The following is a 17,760-nucleotide window of genomic DNA, read 5'->3' as shown; positions in this document are numbered from 1 at the left end:
GCACTGAAAGGTGCTCAGAGTGATGGAGAGAAGAGTCTGTGAATGTTCCCAGGCAAATTCGGTCAGTTAATCATATCATTACACCTTTACAGAGTGCCCTTTTGGTACCCAGCCCTGATACCAGCTTCAGTGTAGGAAGAAGGAGAAAATCACTCACTTTTGCAGGAGCTCACTGTCTAACAGAAAAGACTCCCACGAGGGGCATAAAATGATAAGGTAGGTCCCATTGATGACCAAATTGCAATGTTCAGGCCCTGAAGGTTGAAGATGATCAGAGGCGGTCAGGGAAAGCTGGACTGGTCAGGGAGGCTCCTTGAAGGGCTGGTGCTGTTGGAGACTAATTATGCGTGCTAAGTTAGCCTAAAGCAATTACAACACCTCTTTCTGAACAAAGCGAGACTGAATATGGGAACCTCTAATATCCACGCTGTGTCAAATTGGATCCAGAATCTACCTTTCGTGTCACACTTTTTGGAACATGGACTGGCTATTGGCACCATTAGAATATGACTAATTTCTACTCACCAGGTGGTCGAAATACTTATTTCCTGGGATCATTTGGTTGCAATAATCACAGCAGATGTTGCTTTCAGGAGCTGGAATTCTCTCCCCTGAATAAGCACAGAAACGACACCACAAATGACTGCCCTGGACAACGGCTAGCCCCACGGTCTCACAGCACGGCCTGCGGTCCTGAGGATGGACTGCCCCGGGCCTGCCATGAGCGTCCTGCACTGCCAGTGTCCTTGGCCATACAGGCAACCCTTGGTGGAATCGCCCACATCATTTCCTTTAAGCCGCAAAAATGCACTCAGGGCAGCACACAGCCGTGATGAAGAGACATTTTCCTGGCGTGGTTCTGGTTTCTAAGGAGACAGAGGATGCCGTTACCACAGATGCCCGTCCCGGCCAATCTGACTGCTCTCTCATTTCACTAATTTCTGAGCCCTGTGATCAAGGGAGGAGTCACCACACGCATCTTTGTTGATGGTGTTGAAGCTGTATCGTGTTGTCTTGTTGAAGCTGTGTTGTGTTGACAAAGTTGCGCTGACGTCATGTTGCTTGTGCTGAAGCCCAGCCGTGCCAGGAATGTACGCGAATCTGAAGCACTCTAGTTTTTCATGTGCTGGTTTTGATAAAATTGTTTACCGGGACAGACTGACGTCCAAGGGATTTTAGGCTCTTCCCACATGTTACTGTGTTACTGAAGCAAACAGTGAACAGAAGAACGGTCACATTGCTGGCTTGTGTCCTCCGTGAACACACCTCATGAGGAGGTAACCGGGTCAAGAGAACACAAAATGGTACTAGGCAGCCAATACGTAGGCTTGAGAGTCAGGAGCTACAGCAAGCTCCCTTCCGTCCACTGCTGATGGTGGAAAACCTCCTGATTTGGTGTCAGGGAATGTGGCTGTCCTGCCTGGCTGCTGCCTCTGGCAAGCCCTTGTTTCATCCTATCTGTAAAAGGATGCAGGTGGATCTCTGCCAGGCTGGAATCGCGCTGGAGGAGTTCAAAGGAGGCCTCCCGTTTTGCAGACCCCCGTGGCCTCTGCACTCATCTGTGTAGCTCCCAGGACCCCCCTGGCCTCTTGGTCTCCTTGGACCAATTGTGTAAAGACCACAGCAGACACACAAGAAGGCCGCTCTGGTACCTGGTCTGTCATCACACACGTGTCGTCTGTCCTGCTGAGAGCTTACATCCCTGGCCACCCCGTCCAAGAGAGGCTCCACTCCCCTCCCCTGCCTGTGCTGCTCACCTTCCTGGAGCCGGGCCTGCTCGCCCCGACACACATCTCTGTGCTTGGCCAGCACATGGAGCATGAAGAGCTGGCCGCAGCCGGGGCAGAGCTTCGTCCGCCGGCCACAGTGGTGCTCATGCAGCTCCACCTTGCTGAGGCGCACGGCCAGCTCACAGAACTTGCACTCGACCGGGCGTTCCTGGCACTCCGTGGCCTGTGGAGTGGCAGGCAGGACGGGCACGGTCACTGGCCTGCAGTGACTGCAGTTGGGTTGGGGAGATGAGCTTATTTCCCCGGGGGATTAAAGCCGGTAAGAGAAAGCAGACGGGGAGGGCCAGAGGGGGGAACTCTCGGGCTCATGGACCACGGGGAGCACCTCTGACCGGCATCTGGAGGCGGGAGGCCTGGTGTCCCTGTGGTGAGCTAGGTCCCCATCGTTCCCCAATCCTGACTGGGCCAGAAGTGAGAGCTCGGGGGAAACCTTTATCGTTGCCCACCCCTCCATCTCCCGGGCTTGGCGGTGCCGGAGAAATCACACTTGACTCTCACCTCGTGAACCTCCAGCGAGTGCTTCGGCAGGCTCTGCTGACACATGGCACACCCCACCTAGGATCACAGAGGAAGACGCCTTGGCTCCATGTGTCGAGTGTCGGGGGTGTGAAGGCCTCGGGGCAGGGATCAGGTGCCCTCGGCTCCCTGCAGCATCAGCCCCGTGTTCGAGGAGCGACTGTGGGAACTGCTGAGCGTGAGGAGCTCCAGAAACAGCAGGAGAGGGGTCAGCCTTTGACCGACCTTGGCCACAGCTGCCTTCTGGAGCTCTCCTTTCCTGCTTCCTCTCTGGACACATCTCAAAAGAACATTGTACCTTTCCTGAAACAGGGGCCCCTTGCCTTGGCCGAATCCTCACCCCTGTAGGGAAGGGATTGGGAGTGGGAAGGCCTGGAGTCGCCTCCGCTCAGTACAAGAAAGGCGGAATGAATTACCCTTCCCACCGCAGTGAAGGCTGGCGCACAGGGGCTGGGGAACGGGTGCCCCGAGGTGCTGCAGTGAGGGCGGGACTCCCACCTCCGTCCCGCTCCCGCCTCCTCACCTGCTGGTGCCCGCCCCTGCAGTGCTCGTCCATCTTCTCCTGCGGGACGGCCTCCTTGCACTCCGGGCAGAGGACCAGGAACAGCAGGCAGTGGGCCTCGTGCAGGGCCAGATGCGCAGAGGCCACGCTTCTTTTGCTGCAGGAGGGAAAACAGGCTTATTTCATGGTATAAAGCCTGGAGCCATATTTCATACCCAGGGCTGCTGGGCTAAGGTGTTTTGAGGCCTTAAGCACTGAAAATGTGATGGTGATACTGCCTGTCCCCTTCCCCATGCTGGTCCCAAGTCAGAGCAATGCAAAACCAGGAAGTAAGTGGCAGGACCCTCCACAAGCTCTTCCACCACCCGGGCTGAGAGGGAGTGGGCGAGGAGGAGCAGGAGGGAGAGGTCACAAAGGGTCCTGAGGACACCTGGGGAGGTGATGAGTAGGTTCATGGTCTTGACTGTGGTGACGGCTCCACAGGTATATACATACGTCAAACGTGTCAAATGGTACACTTTAAAAATGTACCATAAATGCAGCTTATGTCAATCATACCTCGGTAAAACTGTTTTTAAATGAAATAACAAATATCAAATATTTTGTTTGTTTTCAGGTGTTCCCCTGCTTGACCCACAGCCGGTTGGAAATCCAGCCCTGCCACGCCCACGCTCCCTGCGAGGGCAATGCCAGCTTTCAGAATCCCATAGGGAGAGCTTCCCCCGTCTCTGAGGGTGAGAGGCTGTCTCTCTGTGCCCTGTGCGACCTGCAGAGAGGTTCTGAGACCCTTCTTGGAGAAGGCTTCTGAGTCTTCTAGCTCCTGGGCAGGGCGTTTCTTAATGCTCCTCATCACCCAGAAATGCCTTCTTTCATTGCTCCCAGCTCTTGCTTTTGGTAGCATGGGAGAAAGGACACCAGTGGCCATAGCCTTAAAGGCCCAAAGGATGATGAGAGTTGCCCGCCCCCGTCCCGGGCACAGGGGATGTGGCCAGAGGGGAGTGGCTAGAGCCTCACTCCTCTTGGTCTGAACAAGCTCTTGGATTCCGCACCACCCAGGCAGACGGCACAAAGGCTGCTCCCCATTCCTGCCCTCTCCTCTTGCCCTTCTGCCTGGCCTGGCCCCTTTCCCCCACTGCTCTCCCTGCCCCGTCCCCCCCGGCTGTCCTTCCTGAGCTGGTTCAGACACCAGAGAGCCAGAAGGGCCTGGCGAGAGAAGGCTCTCTGGGAGGGATCCCTCTGGTTCCTGCCACAGGTAGGGAGCTTCAAGAGCGAAATGCTTCAAGGGGCCAGGTCCCCCGGAGTTAGAGGTGTGGTCTGGGACCCTTGCTCCATCCCCTCACCCCGCCCCACAGCTCCCCCTCAAAGTGAGGGTGAGTCTCTGTGGGTCACTTTCTTTCAAAGACTGGTGTGAAGAGCGTATGATCAGAATCCCAAGTTAGGGCCCAAGGTCTGCCAAGTACTAGTAGCGCAGCAGGACAGTTAGCCTGGCTGTTTGGCTTTAGAACTGTCCCAGAAAGTCTGAAATATCTGGGGTGGGGGGCGGGGGCTGGGCCAGGGCTGTTACTGACCCTGACCGCCTCTCATCATCTCAGACACCTACTGAGCTTAAACCTCCGCACCACAGGGGCCCGCCCTGGCCCTCCGGGGTACATGGATCCTTTCCTCCTCACTTGAGAAACAGCCTTATCCTGTCTACTCCCCTCATCAGCCAGCCTCAGGTCAGCCACTAGGGAAAGCAGCTTCTTACCAGTTCCTGCACATCTGAGAGTCTCCCTCCATGTTCTTGCCTCTGGAGACTTCGTCCAGTTTCAGTTCTTGCCTACAGAGAGAGAAACAAAACTGAAAGTGTTCCAGCAACCCCGCCCACAGCCCAGGGAGGGAGGGGTTTTCAGAATTCTCAGCCCACAGCTGCTCTTGTGGTCGGGCACTCCAGGAAGCTCCTCTGTAGCACAACCAGCCCAGATGGTCCCTGCTGCCACCCTCAGCCTGTGCTCCTGCCACCGGCTGTTCCTATGACCCTTTGGGCGGGAGCCAAACCTTCCCTGGGCAGCAGCCCCTCCCTTACCCATATGGCCTCACTGCACCCAAGTCTCTCCATCCCCTTCCTTGAAAAATGGGCCTCCACTCCCTCCTGGCCCTCTTACCAGTCTTCCCTCTGCAGGAGAAAGCTGGTTTTTCTGTGATGAACTTGAAGGCTGTGCCCTGAGAGTGGCTCCTGGACGTCCTGCATCGTATTCTGGTCCCGGTCGAGTCTGGGAGGAATTGTGGATGCAGGGTGGTGGGTGCCAAGATTGCAGACTTTGGAGCCACATTACTTTGAAGCTTGGTGACCTAGGGCAACCGCCTGTCTTCCTGAGCGCCTCTTTCCTCTCTTGTAAATAATTACAGCAGACACGACTATAATGCTAACAAGGGGACAGCCAACAGGCGGCAAAACCAGGCTCTGAACCCAGGCGGGGAGCCCTAGGCTTGTCTGTCCCGGAATAGCCACAGGGTCGGGAGGTGGGGGTTTGGACCCTGATAGTGTAACTAACTGGCAGCTTGAGTCACTAGCTTTCTGGGCTTCTGTTTCCTCATTTTTCTGGACTCGCCTGGGGACCTGGGGGACTTTGGGAGTCCAGGTGCTCCCAGAAATTGTGTTCAAAATTGCTTTCATCTGAGTACATGCCTTTTCCTGAGGAAGAGCCAATGTTTTTAGTGGACACTTGAAAGAGTCTACAACCCAGATGGTTATAATTGGGTCCAAATGACACCAAAATTTGAGATTCAATGGAATCAAGTTTTGCTAAAGACAACACAAGTCCAGAATTATATATGCATCATTGAATCAACTGAATACAGAACGTTTGTTTGTCTACTTGTGTTCTTTTCACAGGGAGAAGCAGGGTGCAACTGTGAGATAAATAAAAATGATAATGTGTGTCCCCCTCACCATGGGTGAGCTGGCAAGAAAGCCCGCCCAAGCCAAGGTGCAGACAGCACATGGGGAGAGAAGGCGCGGGGGCCTGTGGGACGTGGGAACAGGATGTGGAGGCTGCTTACCTCCCCCCCACCTCCGCCCGCTCGATAGACCCACACTAGTGCGCATCCCCTCTGGGGTCCTCAGAGCTCTCTAGACTCCAGAAACAGTTGTGCTAACAGAAGGATTCCAAAGCACCGTATTGAGCAATGCCACAAGCAGGCTGAGAGAATTCTTGTGAAGTCTGCAAATGGACTGAGAGCAGCTTTTCTGAGGAGGTTAACGGGATTAAGGAAAAGGTCCAGACATGGTCTCCAGCCAACCGGCAGACTCGAAAATTCAGGTACTGAGTGAGAGACAATGGTGGTAATGATAATGATCGGTGAGTGGAAGTAACAGCAGCGAATGAAGGCTTAAACATTTTCTGTGTTACAGGCCTTATACTAAGCATTTTACAGGCAGGATCTTTTTTAATTTGCCTGACAGCTCTGGTGTAAGAATTATTAGCCCCATCTTGCACCTATATAAATGGAGGCACAGAGAGGTTAAGCACTTCACCCAGGGTCACACAGTGAACATCAGAGCTGGGGTTCAAACCTGGCTGATCTCACTCAGGGGTCTGTGTACACCATCCACCTTATTTCACAGCTGGTGGTGATGGGGGCCTGGGCAGGGGGGACCTGGGTTAGCTTCCTGATTCCCTTCCTTGTCAGCCGGGCAAATTCTTTAATCTCTCTGACCTTTGCTCCCGACTCCTGTCTACTTCAGGCAGTTTCATGAATAGCAACAATAATGAAAAAAACCTGAGCTTTCACATGTGGTCTCATGCTGAGATTCCCCCAGAATGGAGGGGTGGTAGAGATGCCAAAGAGGGCTGTGTTGGTGAGATGTCCCAGAGGACAGGAATCCACGACAGGGGCCCTGGCGGTGGAATTGGAAATGACCGTTGAGTTTTTTCATTTACATCCTCATTGTCTTCCAAGATGCTTCCCCTTTCCGGACTGGCCCACCCCTGCACCACCCCTTCCTTACAAATCAAAATTCCACCAGTTCTTTAAGGCCAGCTGTGACGTTATCACTGATACAGGACCTACCTCCTCTGTCTCCGGTTACGGTTGGCTGCCTGTCTGTCTGTCGCCACAACTTGTCCTCACCCAGCCACTGGTGCAGGTGATTTGAGATTCATCACCTCTTTCCACAAGCTCTTTCTGGTTCGTGACCTGCTGCCAGAGGGCCCCACATGCTTGTGCCTAGCAGGCCGTGAGGCGCTGGGCTGTGCAGCAGTGGGCAGACGCTGGCTGAGCTGGATGGGTGTGAAGGATGAGTGTCTGAGATAATTAGAGCAGCAGTTAGAACTGCCCCCTACCCCCACGGCTGCCCCAGAGCCCGAGGGCTCTCAAAACAGCAGGAGGGGCCTTTTTCTTTTGAATTTTAAAGATAACTTAGAATTCTATAACTAATGCAGAAATACATTTTCTTTAAAAAAAATAATAGAATGTAACAGATGAAGGAAGATTTCTTTCTGACCACCATGCCCGCTCCTAAGCTATCACTATTTTTAACTGCAGTGTGTAACCAGGAACATTCTGGTTGGCACAAAAGCCTGTCCCCATTCCCACTGTGACATGAATCAGGGCTGTGGGCTCGCATGATTTCATCATTCTGCCACTCATCTTTGGCCGGCCACCAACCCCTCCCCAACCCCAAACTCATAAAAAACTGGATGAGAAATGCTCTGTTGTGAGCTTAGAATGCCTCTCCAGGGAACTGTGGCTACTCGCCTGGCAGCTGTCAGGGGTTTCCGGCAGCCTCTTTTGTGTCCAGCCTGTGGGTCGGGGAGGGAGGTAAGGGTAGTCACAGGGAACCAATCCCTCAGACGTGACTTGGCTGGGCTGCCCAGTGTTACCTTTCACTAGGGAGAGGCAAGAGGGGAAGCAGAAACTCTGGGATGGCCGAGAAAGCAGAAATAATACTATGTACCTCAATGCGTTGTTGTGAGGATAAAATGAGAAATTGCACGTGAAAGCTGTACAAAGTCAAGGAAGACAGGAGAGAATATTAAAAGAAGGTTATTTCCCTAGTTAGCTTTGAGAAAGGCTCTTGGTCACGCTTTATTCTTTTAAGGGATCTCTATGCTAAGGAAAATGATGTAACGACAGAAGTATTTACTTCCCAGACAAAAATTACATGGTAGAATTGTGCACACTTCTGTCAGTCGTGACTTTAGAGAGATCCTGTGGTCAGAGTGGGCCTGAGTCCTGGGAGACATGATCATTGAGATTGCAGTCTCCCCGCGTACAATGTGTTTGGGTGGGAGTTTATTTTTCAGACCACAGGCAATTGCATCAAATGACTAGTCTCTGGATGGAAGTCAAGCCCAAGAATATCTGTGATTGTACTCGGGGCTGACTCCAGCCCTGGCGAGGCTGCAAAGTCAGGGGATGCCCTGCCGGCTCCTGCTTAGCTGGCATCCAAAGGGGAGGAACCTTGTCATTAAACTCACAGGCAAGAAACAGCAACTCCATGGCATTCTGTCTGCTGTTGTGGCCCCAGTACTTTCCCCCTCCCTTCCTTCAGAACTGTTTCCGCACATTCTCAACTTTTTTTTCTGGTCAAAGCACCTCCTCACTCACTCCCCCCACCCATCCCCATCCAATCAGCAATCCCAGTGCCCCTCTTTGTCCCCAAGTGGTCATTGCCTCAGTGCCACAAAGGGACATTTCAGGGTCAGTGTTCTGGGGCCTTCTCCCTCTTGCTGGCGGTTTTTCTAGATCACAATCATGGAATGGCCACTTTAGTTGCTGCCAAATCTCATGTGACCCAGGACAAACGATCATGCACATCAAATCTTTTACTGGAAATCTGTTTACTGGAAAGGAGAAATGGATGGGGGCACTGCGGTAGGATCTGTGTTAAGAATCCTGAATACTCATCTTTTATGATAGGAAGTCAATAAGTAGTTTCTAAACTCGGGAAGTCACAAAATAGCTGTTTAATTATTTTACTTGAAAATATGGAGGTAAATACTGGAAGAAGGTGCTAGTAGTACTGTTGCCAGGGTGCGCCTCTGGGGAGTGGGAAGACGTGGGGTGGGAGGGTAATTAATTTGTTGCCATTGTTGGAATGATCTGTTTAGTGCTGTTGAACACCTTGCTTTAGTTCCTTCTTGTTGCCGTCTCTTTCCTTTCTAGTGGTGTGAGGGGGCAGGGACAGCAGAAGAGGTTGCCACAGAGATGACCATTAACAGCCAGACTGGAATGTCATTAGGAGAATGAACTCTCTCATCTTTCGTTCTAGGGACACTTCCACGGAGGGGCACTGACGGGAGAAGCAAGTTAGGACCACACTGGCTTATTTTACCTTGACAGTCACCTGCTTGGCGGGAAGAAAACACCAGGTGTTCAGAGTAATGAAGAGATTTTAGGGCACACAGTTGGGAGAACACTCACATTTATGTACAGTCCAAAGTTCCATCTCTGTCTCCCTCCTCTTCCACTCATACTTCCAGGGCAGATGAAAAGTACCACACAAATCGATTTCCAAATGATGTCAATATAGCCACACTTTTAGAATTATAATAAGGGAAGTCATCTTAGACTGCTTAGACAATCTCCCTTCTGTTGCATTCCTTTTGATTTTTGACTTTTATTTTTTTAACAGTCATGTTTAGGACTCTGTCCCATTATGGTTAAAGTTAAGCAAAACTAGATTATTTACTTACGTATTGTAAATGACAGCTGGGGTCTTATTGATCTCTTCTCTGCTGTCCTTCTATTTTTTATCTTTATTTTTTGCTAACATTTCTAAGCAAACACCTGACTTCTCAGGTTTCCTATTTCTACTTTAAATACAATTTGATCTTTCTATAAACTTTAAGTTTATTTTTGAAATCATCCTCTCACTTATTTTATATAAATAAAAAACATAATAATGAATATTTTAAAATGTCAAAACCAAAAAACAAACAAACAAAAAACCTGTTCACCCACTATTCAACTTAAGAAAGAAAATATTAGAAATAACAGTTAAAGTTTCTCATGTATTCCACATATGCCCTTCCCATATTATAACTATTCTTCTGAATTTGGAGTTTATTATTTCTTTGCATGACTTTTAAGATTACTATGTATGTATGGACCCATAGACAACATGTAATATTGTTTTTGCATACTGTTAAATCTTGTATAAATAGAGTTAAAATGTATATATATTTCTACAGCTTATCTTCCCCCTTCCCCCAGCCCTTTGTTTTGGAGATTTAGCCATATTCAAATGTGTAGCTCTGGTTTATTCATTATAATTGCTGAAAAGTATCTAATTATATAACTGTGCTCCAAGATGTTAATTTGTTATCCTGTGAATTGGATTTAGGATTTTCCTTCTTTTTTTTTTTTTTTTGGCATTGGAAACAATATCGTAATGAAATGTCTTCAAAAGAACTGACATTAATATACTCAGAGTTTTCAAAAAGACACTTTCTGAAACAAGAAAAGAATGCTCTCTTAGAAATTAAAAATGTAACACCAGGAAAAAAAAAACTCAATAAAAATCTTGGAAGGTTAAGGTGAAAAACACTTCCCAAAAATAAAGCAAAAAAACCCCAAAACAAAAACAAAAACAAAAACCCAACCCAAACAAACAAAAAGACACCAAAAACCAAAAACCAAAACAACAACAAAAAAAAACAAACAACAAACTCCCAAACCCAGAAAGGAAAAACAGGATAGAAATGATAATAAAATTAGACTGCCAGTTCAGGAGATCCAACATTCAAATAACAGGAGATCCAAAAAGAGATAATAGAGCAAATGGGAGAGGAAGAAATAATCCAAAAAAAAAGAAAAGTAATGAAAATTTCCAGAACTAAAGGACATCAGTTTGCTGAGCTTTCCAAATGCTCAGCACAAGAAAAGTGAAAATACTGACAAAAAGGCATTGATTATGAACATTTAGAAAACCAGGAACACGCAGAAGATCCTGTGAATTTCCAAAGAGGAAAAACAGCGTATTTCAGAAAAAAATCAAGAGCCAGAATGGATTTGGACTTTTTAACAGCAACACTAGGAGTTAGAAGACAATGGAGAAATGCCTTTAATTTCTGAGGGAAAGTGATTTTCAGCACAGAGTTCTATATTCAGACAAAGTGTTAATTAGGGATGAGTGTAGAATACAGATATTTTTGGTGCTTTGCTGGATGGAATTGGGTAGCAGTTGATTTAGGACATTTGCATAAGTTTATCTGTGAGCTAGGCTTATACTGTTCCTTCTATGAACTGCCCTTGTCTGATATTGGTATTAGGGTTATGTCAAGCTCATAAACAGAAGTGCATTTTTCCATTGTTAGGACCAGTGTATATAAGATTGGGATTATCTGTTCTTTGGATATTTTATACAACTCACATATTAGACTTTCTGGGCCAGGTCAGGTGGGAGGGTGTTGTGGGTAAAATTTTAACAACTTCTTTGATTTCTTGGATGGTTATGAGTTGATTCTCTGTTGTATTTCTCGTTGAGTGTTTCAGTGTGCTCTGTGGGTCTAAGGAGTTGTCCTTCTTGGCCATATGTTTTAATTTAGTGGCATAAAGTTGTTCATGGTCATTTCTTTCCTTTGTGTCTCTGCCGTGCCTGCAGTTATAGACCCCTTTTCCATCCCAGTACTGTTTATCTTTGATATTCTTTATTTCTACATTTTCACTTTTTTAAAAACATCTTGATCAGTCTTGCCAAGAGCATATTGATTTTATTAGACTTTTCAAATTACTAGTTTGAAAAAAAACAACAATAAAGTGTTTACTGTTTCCTCTTTTTAGATGAAAAGGAAGAGTGAAACCACATTTCTTAGACTTGGAGTTATACTGGGGACACGCGGCTGCAATTTGATTAATAATAGAATCTGGTCGAAATTGAGGTGAGCCATTGCAAGGCCTGGACTTTTAGAACACCCCATGTTACTTCCAGCCCTCTCTTTCATTACAGTAACTTTACAGACCGTGAGATGTTGGGGTTTATTTGCTACTATAGCATATTCTAGCTTATCCTGACAATGCAACCAATTTTGTTTCCTCTTAACGTTTTAATAAACATCTTCTTGTATTTCTAGGACTCCTGCACTTTATGTATTTGCCTGCAGTGTTGTTTGTAGCACTAAGGTTTATGACTTACACGGTTGTACTTTCCTCCTTGTTACAGTCATCCCTCAGTGTTTGTGATGGATGGGTCCCAGCACCCCCACTCCCACTTCCTCTCTCTCCCAGCCCCACGGGGATACCAAAATCTGAGGATGCTCAAGCCCTTGTAAGTATAAAATAGTGTAGTACAGTTGCCCCTTCCCCGTATCCATGGGTTCTGTATTCACCAGTTCCGCATCTGAGGATACAGTCCGACTGTATATTGTATAATTCCATTTATATGAAATGTCCAGAATAGGCAAATTCACAGAGACAGAAAGTAAACTGGTGTTTGCCCAAGGCTCAGGGTGGGGTTGGAGGTGGGTTGGAGGGAAGTAATGCCTATAGGATTTCTTTTTGGGGTGCTGAGACTTCTGTCTGTCTGTCTGTCTGTCTATCTATCTATCTATCTATCTATCTATCTATCATCTATCATCAGCTCTATCTCAATCACAGGTGGCTGGATCCTTACAGCTAGGATTTGAGGTGTGATTTCTCACTCTGACAATCATGCATTACTGTTAACCATCATAAGAATACTCAAACTCTTCCTTGACAAACCAAAATTTTATGTAATTATTTTTCCTCACTTATCTTATAGTTCTATTTGATTTAGCTCATAAAATCTCTCTTAAAATATTTTTATTTAGTCTTCTACTGCTCTCCCAGTCATATTTTCTGCAATAAAAATATGTATACAAATTGAAATATTCATGTTTTAAAATTTCTTATGAAAGTAAGGCTCCAAGAATTAACATTTTCTTCTGTTTTGAGTTATGACAACAGCAATTATTAGTATCCACTTGACCAAAACAACATAAATATAATAAAGATTAAAAAATTTTTTTAAACTTTTTTTATGGGGGGCAGGTAATTTAGGTTTATTTATTATTTATTCTTTTAAACAGAGGTACTGAGGATTGAACCCAAGACCTTGTGCATGCTAGGCATGCACTCTACCACTGAACTATACCTTCCCTGCTGATGAAGAATTATTATATATAAAAAGTGAAATTTGACTGCAAAGGCAGCTCAGCAAGGTTGATGGGGCTTTTTTGTTATCAGTTAGCCACAGGTGCCTGTTACGACTTGGCTGAGGCAGGATTCGGCATCAATTCTATCCTTTTATTCTGTTATAGATGAGAGCTCTGAGCAACTTTGCTCACGTTAATAGATAGGAATGGAAGATTTGAAAGGGCAGAGATTCTTAATTCTATGAACTTTCTCAGGTTTCACCAAAAACCTAATGATCTATCACAGAAAATTGTTTTGCATGTTGCATCAGCTGACGGCTTAACTGGGTTCTCATTCAATTTTGTTGACAGCAAAGGACTGGAAATAACCTGGCTCAGAAGAGCAGGTGTTCTTGTTCAGATTTCTCAGGTTATTTTTCTGCTCCACTTTCAAGAATTACACCAAAAAGTCTTCATTAGGATTTTCAAATGATAAGTAAATATATCTTTCATGTAGAAGCATGTTTTAAGACCCAATATACTCAGAGAGACTTGGGAAAATGAAAATATTATTCATTTCAATACATCTTACAATTTCAGTACATCGGTTACAATTTGGAAGGTTATTTTCTATCATGTGATTTAATTATGTGCGTGTCAAAACACTGAAGCTACAAATTTAGCTCAGTTGGCTTATGGGAAGCATCTTCTATACAACCTAATTGGCAAAGTCCATATTCATTGTCAAAGTAATCATCGAAATCAGACTTACCTTCTGTGGCGGAAAAAAGTCTGATTTCATTTTCCAATTTGAATAGCTATGTTAATTTACATCCCTGCAACAACGATCTCACTTCTGAATTCTTGTAACTCAAGTAACTGAGTTCACGTAACTCATATAAACTGATCCCATTTCCACACACATCACTTTTAAAAGAAGATGTAATGTCCTGGACTTAACACTAGTCATGTGGGGTTGGTCATATTATTTGTGCACAATTACTATTTCCCTTCCTGCTTTTGCAGTCCTTCCCTGTAGACAGAGTACAATTCCGCCCCCACTACCCCTACCCTACTGACTTTGGACTTGACCATGGGACTTGCTTTTGGCTAGTGGAAGGGGAGAGGTGAGCTATGCCATATCTGAGCAGAAGCTTTAGAGGTGCGGCAAGGTCCTACCAGCCCTCTTGCTCCTTCTCTCTGCCTTGAGAATAGCATGTCCTGAGAGTGTCCGGGTCTCGGAATGAGAGAGCGTGAGAAGCAGACCCACAGTCCAGGATGAGAGGAGTACAGAGCTGCCCACAGTCTACCCACAGCTGGGAGCAGGGCTGGAAAACCCGCAGACTCCCAGCCGACTTGCGGCGCTGGAGTAAATATTTGTTGTCTCAAGCTGAGCCTGGTGAGAGCTGACCAACACTGTCTTTTAATGGCAACATCCTATACTATGAACAAACTGGGCCCTGAATTTTTAGCAACCAAAACTTGTTTACAAATAAAACTGTGTTCCTGAGTTAAAGCATGAAAACAAGTGATGGCTGCTTTTAGTAGCAGTGACCAGTCCTCGTAGCAGCCCTGACCATAGAAATACTCACACACCCGCCCATATACACACAAACAGACTCAAATAAGAGTAAAGTCGAGGAACGTCTGCTCACCAGCTGCATTCCTAGGTGCGTCTTATGCACATCACAAACTCATCAATGATACCATTTTCTTTGCTATGATATCAGCCATAAAAATATGGACTGGGTGGTATTGGATTCATTAGTCTAACGTATATTTTTTATTTACTGCAATTTATAAAAGGGTCTTTAAATTTTAACATAGTTTGACTTATAAGAGTTGAAAAAATAGTACAGAGTTCTGAGGTACCATTCTTCAGACTGCCCCAGTACAGCATTCCACATGGCCATAGTGTGTTATTAAAAGCAGGAAGCTGACAATGGTGCAATCCTACAGCTCAACTACAGATTTTATTTGGATTCAATGATTTTTAACAAGCACAATGTATGTGTGTGTGTGAGTGTGTGTGTGTGTAGTTCTATGAAGCATTATCACCTGTATAGATTGGTGTGGCCATCAGTCACCTTTTTTATAGTCACATCTTCCCCCAACCCTAACTGCTGGCAACCACTGTCCTGTTCTGCCTCCCTCTAATTTTCTGACTTACAAGATGTTATATAAATGGCATAATACCATTTGTGTAACCTTTTGCGACCGGCTTTTTTCACTCAGCATAATGCCCTTCAAGATCCATCCAAGTACGTTATTTTTTTACTGCTGAGTGGTACTCCACTGTGTGGATGGAGCCCAGTCTGTTTCTCCACTCACTCGCTGAAGGACGTGTGGATTGTTTTTAGCTTGGGACCATTACAAGTAAAATTTCTCCAAACATTCACATATAGGTCTTTGTGTGAACATAGATTTTCACTTCTCTACCATAAATCCCCAGGAGTGGGATGCTGGGTTGTACGGTGAATGTATTTTAGCTCTATGAGAAACTGCCACACTATTTTTCAGAGCATCTGTACTATCTGATATTCCCACCAGCAATGAATGCTATACGTCCTCACCCGTACTTTGTTACTATTTTTTGGTAAATAAATTTGCATGTATCAATTAAACTCCCATTTCAACTGATGAGACTTGGGAATAATTAAATGACTCGTGAATTAAAAAATCAGAAATAACTTTATTAATTTATAACATATTATGATCAAACTTTTCTTATGTATGTAACATATTTAGTGAAGGAAAAATGTCTCTACTGCTAAAAAACGAATTAGTCTAGTCCAGCAGCTGCCAGTAGCACTGGATGGTCCATGCAAACCCTCTTGTGCATCAAGTTTCCATGTAAGTGTGAATCAATTTCTAGGCTCTTTATTTTATGCTACTGATCTATTTTTCTATCTTCATGCCAATAGTTAATAATTACATCAATTACCATCAATTTGTGAGTCTTGAATTCTGATAGGCAATTTCCCCCCACTTCTCCAAAAGTGTCTTAACTATTCTTGGATCCTTGCAAAAGTTTTTGAACTTTAGATTTAGCTTGTCAAATAAGAATTCTGTTGAGATTTTAATTGGAAGTGAAATTAATTTATAGATTAATTTGAGAGGAATGAATATCTTTACAATGTTTAGTCTTCCTATCCATGAACTTGGTATAATCTTTCCATTTATTAGCTTTTTTTTTTTTGTCATAGTTACACTTTAGTCTCCTGTATTCCTGAATTATCTCGAGATTTTTCTCAGTGATTTGAACGCTTTCATCCAGTGTGATCTTGACTAGCCTCCCACGGCTGCCTGGCAAATTTTTACTCAACCTTGAAGTCTCAGCTCAGATGCCACCTCCTCCGTGAAGCCTTCCCCCATTGTTCCTAACACTCAGAGTATTTTGCATATAATTGCAAGAGCAAATATTTACTGCTTGCTTACAATATGCCAGAGCACTGTTAAGCATTCTCTGAGCATTAACTCATATAATCTTCAAAGCAAACTTCTGAAATCAAAGTTGGTGTTATTTGTGAAAAAAAAATAAGCTCAGAGAGGACAAGTTGACAGGGCGCCCAGCCAGGATGAGACAGGACCAGGACAGGCATCCAGGCAGTCTAGATCCAGAGCCTGTGCTCCAACCATGTAAACCCTCTTCAAAGTGAAATCGAGTTCCCCTAAAACTGAGTTCCCCTGCAGAGTTTATGATTAACCTTTCTATCCAAAACTCTATTTTCTTTCTTATCCTCCCCCTGTTCCCCTCAGAATTGAGGAGGAGCAAAGAAAAGGGGGATTGAAACCAAGCAGGACCCCGTGGGGCCCTCCTGGGTAAAAAATAAAAAAGCCTTCTGTGTCTGTTTCTTGTTTACAGAAAAAGGCTTTGGTCTTCTATGCCTTCCTTGAGTTCCAAAGAGCAGACTCGAGCAGTTACTAATGAAGGAATGCAGAAACAAAGGAAAAGCAGTCAAGAAACACTAGTTCAGCGATAAAACAGAGTACTTGTTTCTCCTCTTGGGATGCACATACAATCTGACACGTATCTTTGAGTTGTTGGGCAAGAACTACGACCCCCATCGAGGAGGAGGAGGAGGGTGATACATGCTGACCACAGTGCATAGACCCCAGACTGGCTGGAACCAAAGACTTGATAATAAAGAGTCCCAAACGCCACCGTGTTACCTCACCACTACCAACTAATCAGAAGAAATTCATGTCACCTGCAATCCTCACCCCAAATGTTGCCTTAAAAAAAAAAAAAAAACGACTTCCCTGCAAGCCACGGGGGAGTCTGGGTGTTTTGAGCATGAGCTGCCTGTTCTCCTTGCTTGGCGCCTGCAGTAGACGCAGTACTTGCCCTCACCACAACCCGCCATCAGACTGGCTTTTCTGCGTGTTGGACGGGACAAGGGGATCCAAGTTCAGTTCAGTTTAGTAAAAGAATTATTGTATTCTTGTAGGGAATTGTATTATTGTAGGGAAATGGCTTACTTGAATGAAAAAAATTGCTTTTAAGGCAGGACAAGAAAAATTTTAAACATAAAATTCTCTGCCAGTTTGAGGCACTCCTCCCTCCCCTGCAGTGTGCATTGTGCACCTGCGTCATACATTAACTAGATCCCCTTAGAAGACACAGGGATGCCTACTAACCGCCCCCCCCACCCCCCGCCAAAAACTCCTGACGCCAGCAAGGTGACTCCTTAGAAGATAACATTCCTTTCTCAATCCTGTAAGGGGTCACAATAACTCACTACTCGCCTTGTTGGACTGTGTAAACCATCAACATGTTACTTTGATGTATAACCCTTTGTCTCAAAAACTTACGTATGCTTGACCTCTAGCAGGCAGAACAGTCTTCAGAGCTTTCTACAAGACGGTCCTG

The 17,760-nt window shown here is 45.6% G+C and overlaps 1 protein-coding gene and 1 long non-coding RNA gene across 5 annotated transcripts in view; one reads left to right on the top strand and one right to left on the bottom strand.

Moving 5' to 3' along the window:
- Nucleotides 1–4,758, bottom strand: part of XAF1 (XIAP associated factor 1) — a 12,960-nt gene extending 8,202 nt beyond the window's left edge. The window contains exons 1-5 of one of the 4 annotated variants that reach the window (XM_010954669.3): nucleotides 4,556–4,758; nucleotides 2,830–2,965; nucleotides 2,289–2,345; nucleotides 1,758–1,953; nucleotides 526–611 (exon numbers count right to left, since the gene is read on the bottom strand). In XM_010954669.3, the coding sequence (XP_010952971.1) occupies nucleotides 526–611; nucleotides 1,758–1,953; nucleotides 2,289–2,345; nucleotides 2,830–2,965; nucleotides 4,556–4,587 (507 nt within the window). In that variant the 5' untranslated portion in view covers nucleotides 4,588–4,758. The remainder of the gene's footprint in view (nucleotides 1–525; nucleotides 612–1,757; nucleotides 1,954–2,288; nucleotides 2,346–2,829; nucleotides 2,966–4,555) is intronic. The other 3 variants (XM_010954668.3, XM_045516482.2, XM_010954667.3) reach the window with 3 other exon arrangements.
- On the top strand, nucleotides 4,726–17,760 carry LOC123616718 (uncharacterized). The gene is made up of 4 exons (XR_006724724.2): nucleotides 4,726–6,110; nucleotides 11,578–11,675; nucleotides 11,957–12,061; nucleotides 16,753–17,760. It is a non-coding gene; the product is annotated as an uncharacterized LOC123616718 (long non-coding RNA).

Source organism: Camelus bactrianus, chromosome 16, assembly GCF_048773025.1.
Source record: "Camelus bactrianus isolate YW-2024 breed Bactrian camel chromosome 16, ASM4877302v1, whole genome shotgun sequence".
In the NCBI taxonomy this organism is placed as follows: Eukaryota; Metazoa; Chordata; class Mammalia; order Artiodactyla; family Camelidae; genus Camelus; species Camelus bactrianus.
The sequence above is the reverse complement of the archived record's forward strand: the minus strand, read 5'-3'. Positions and strand labels throughout refer to the sequence as shown.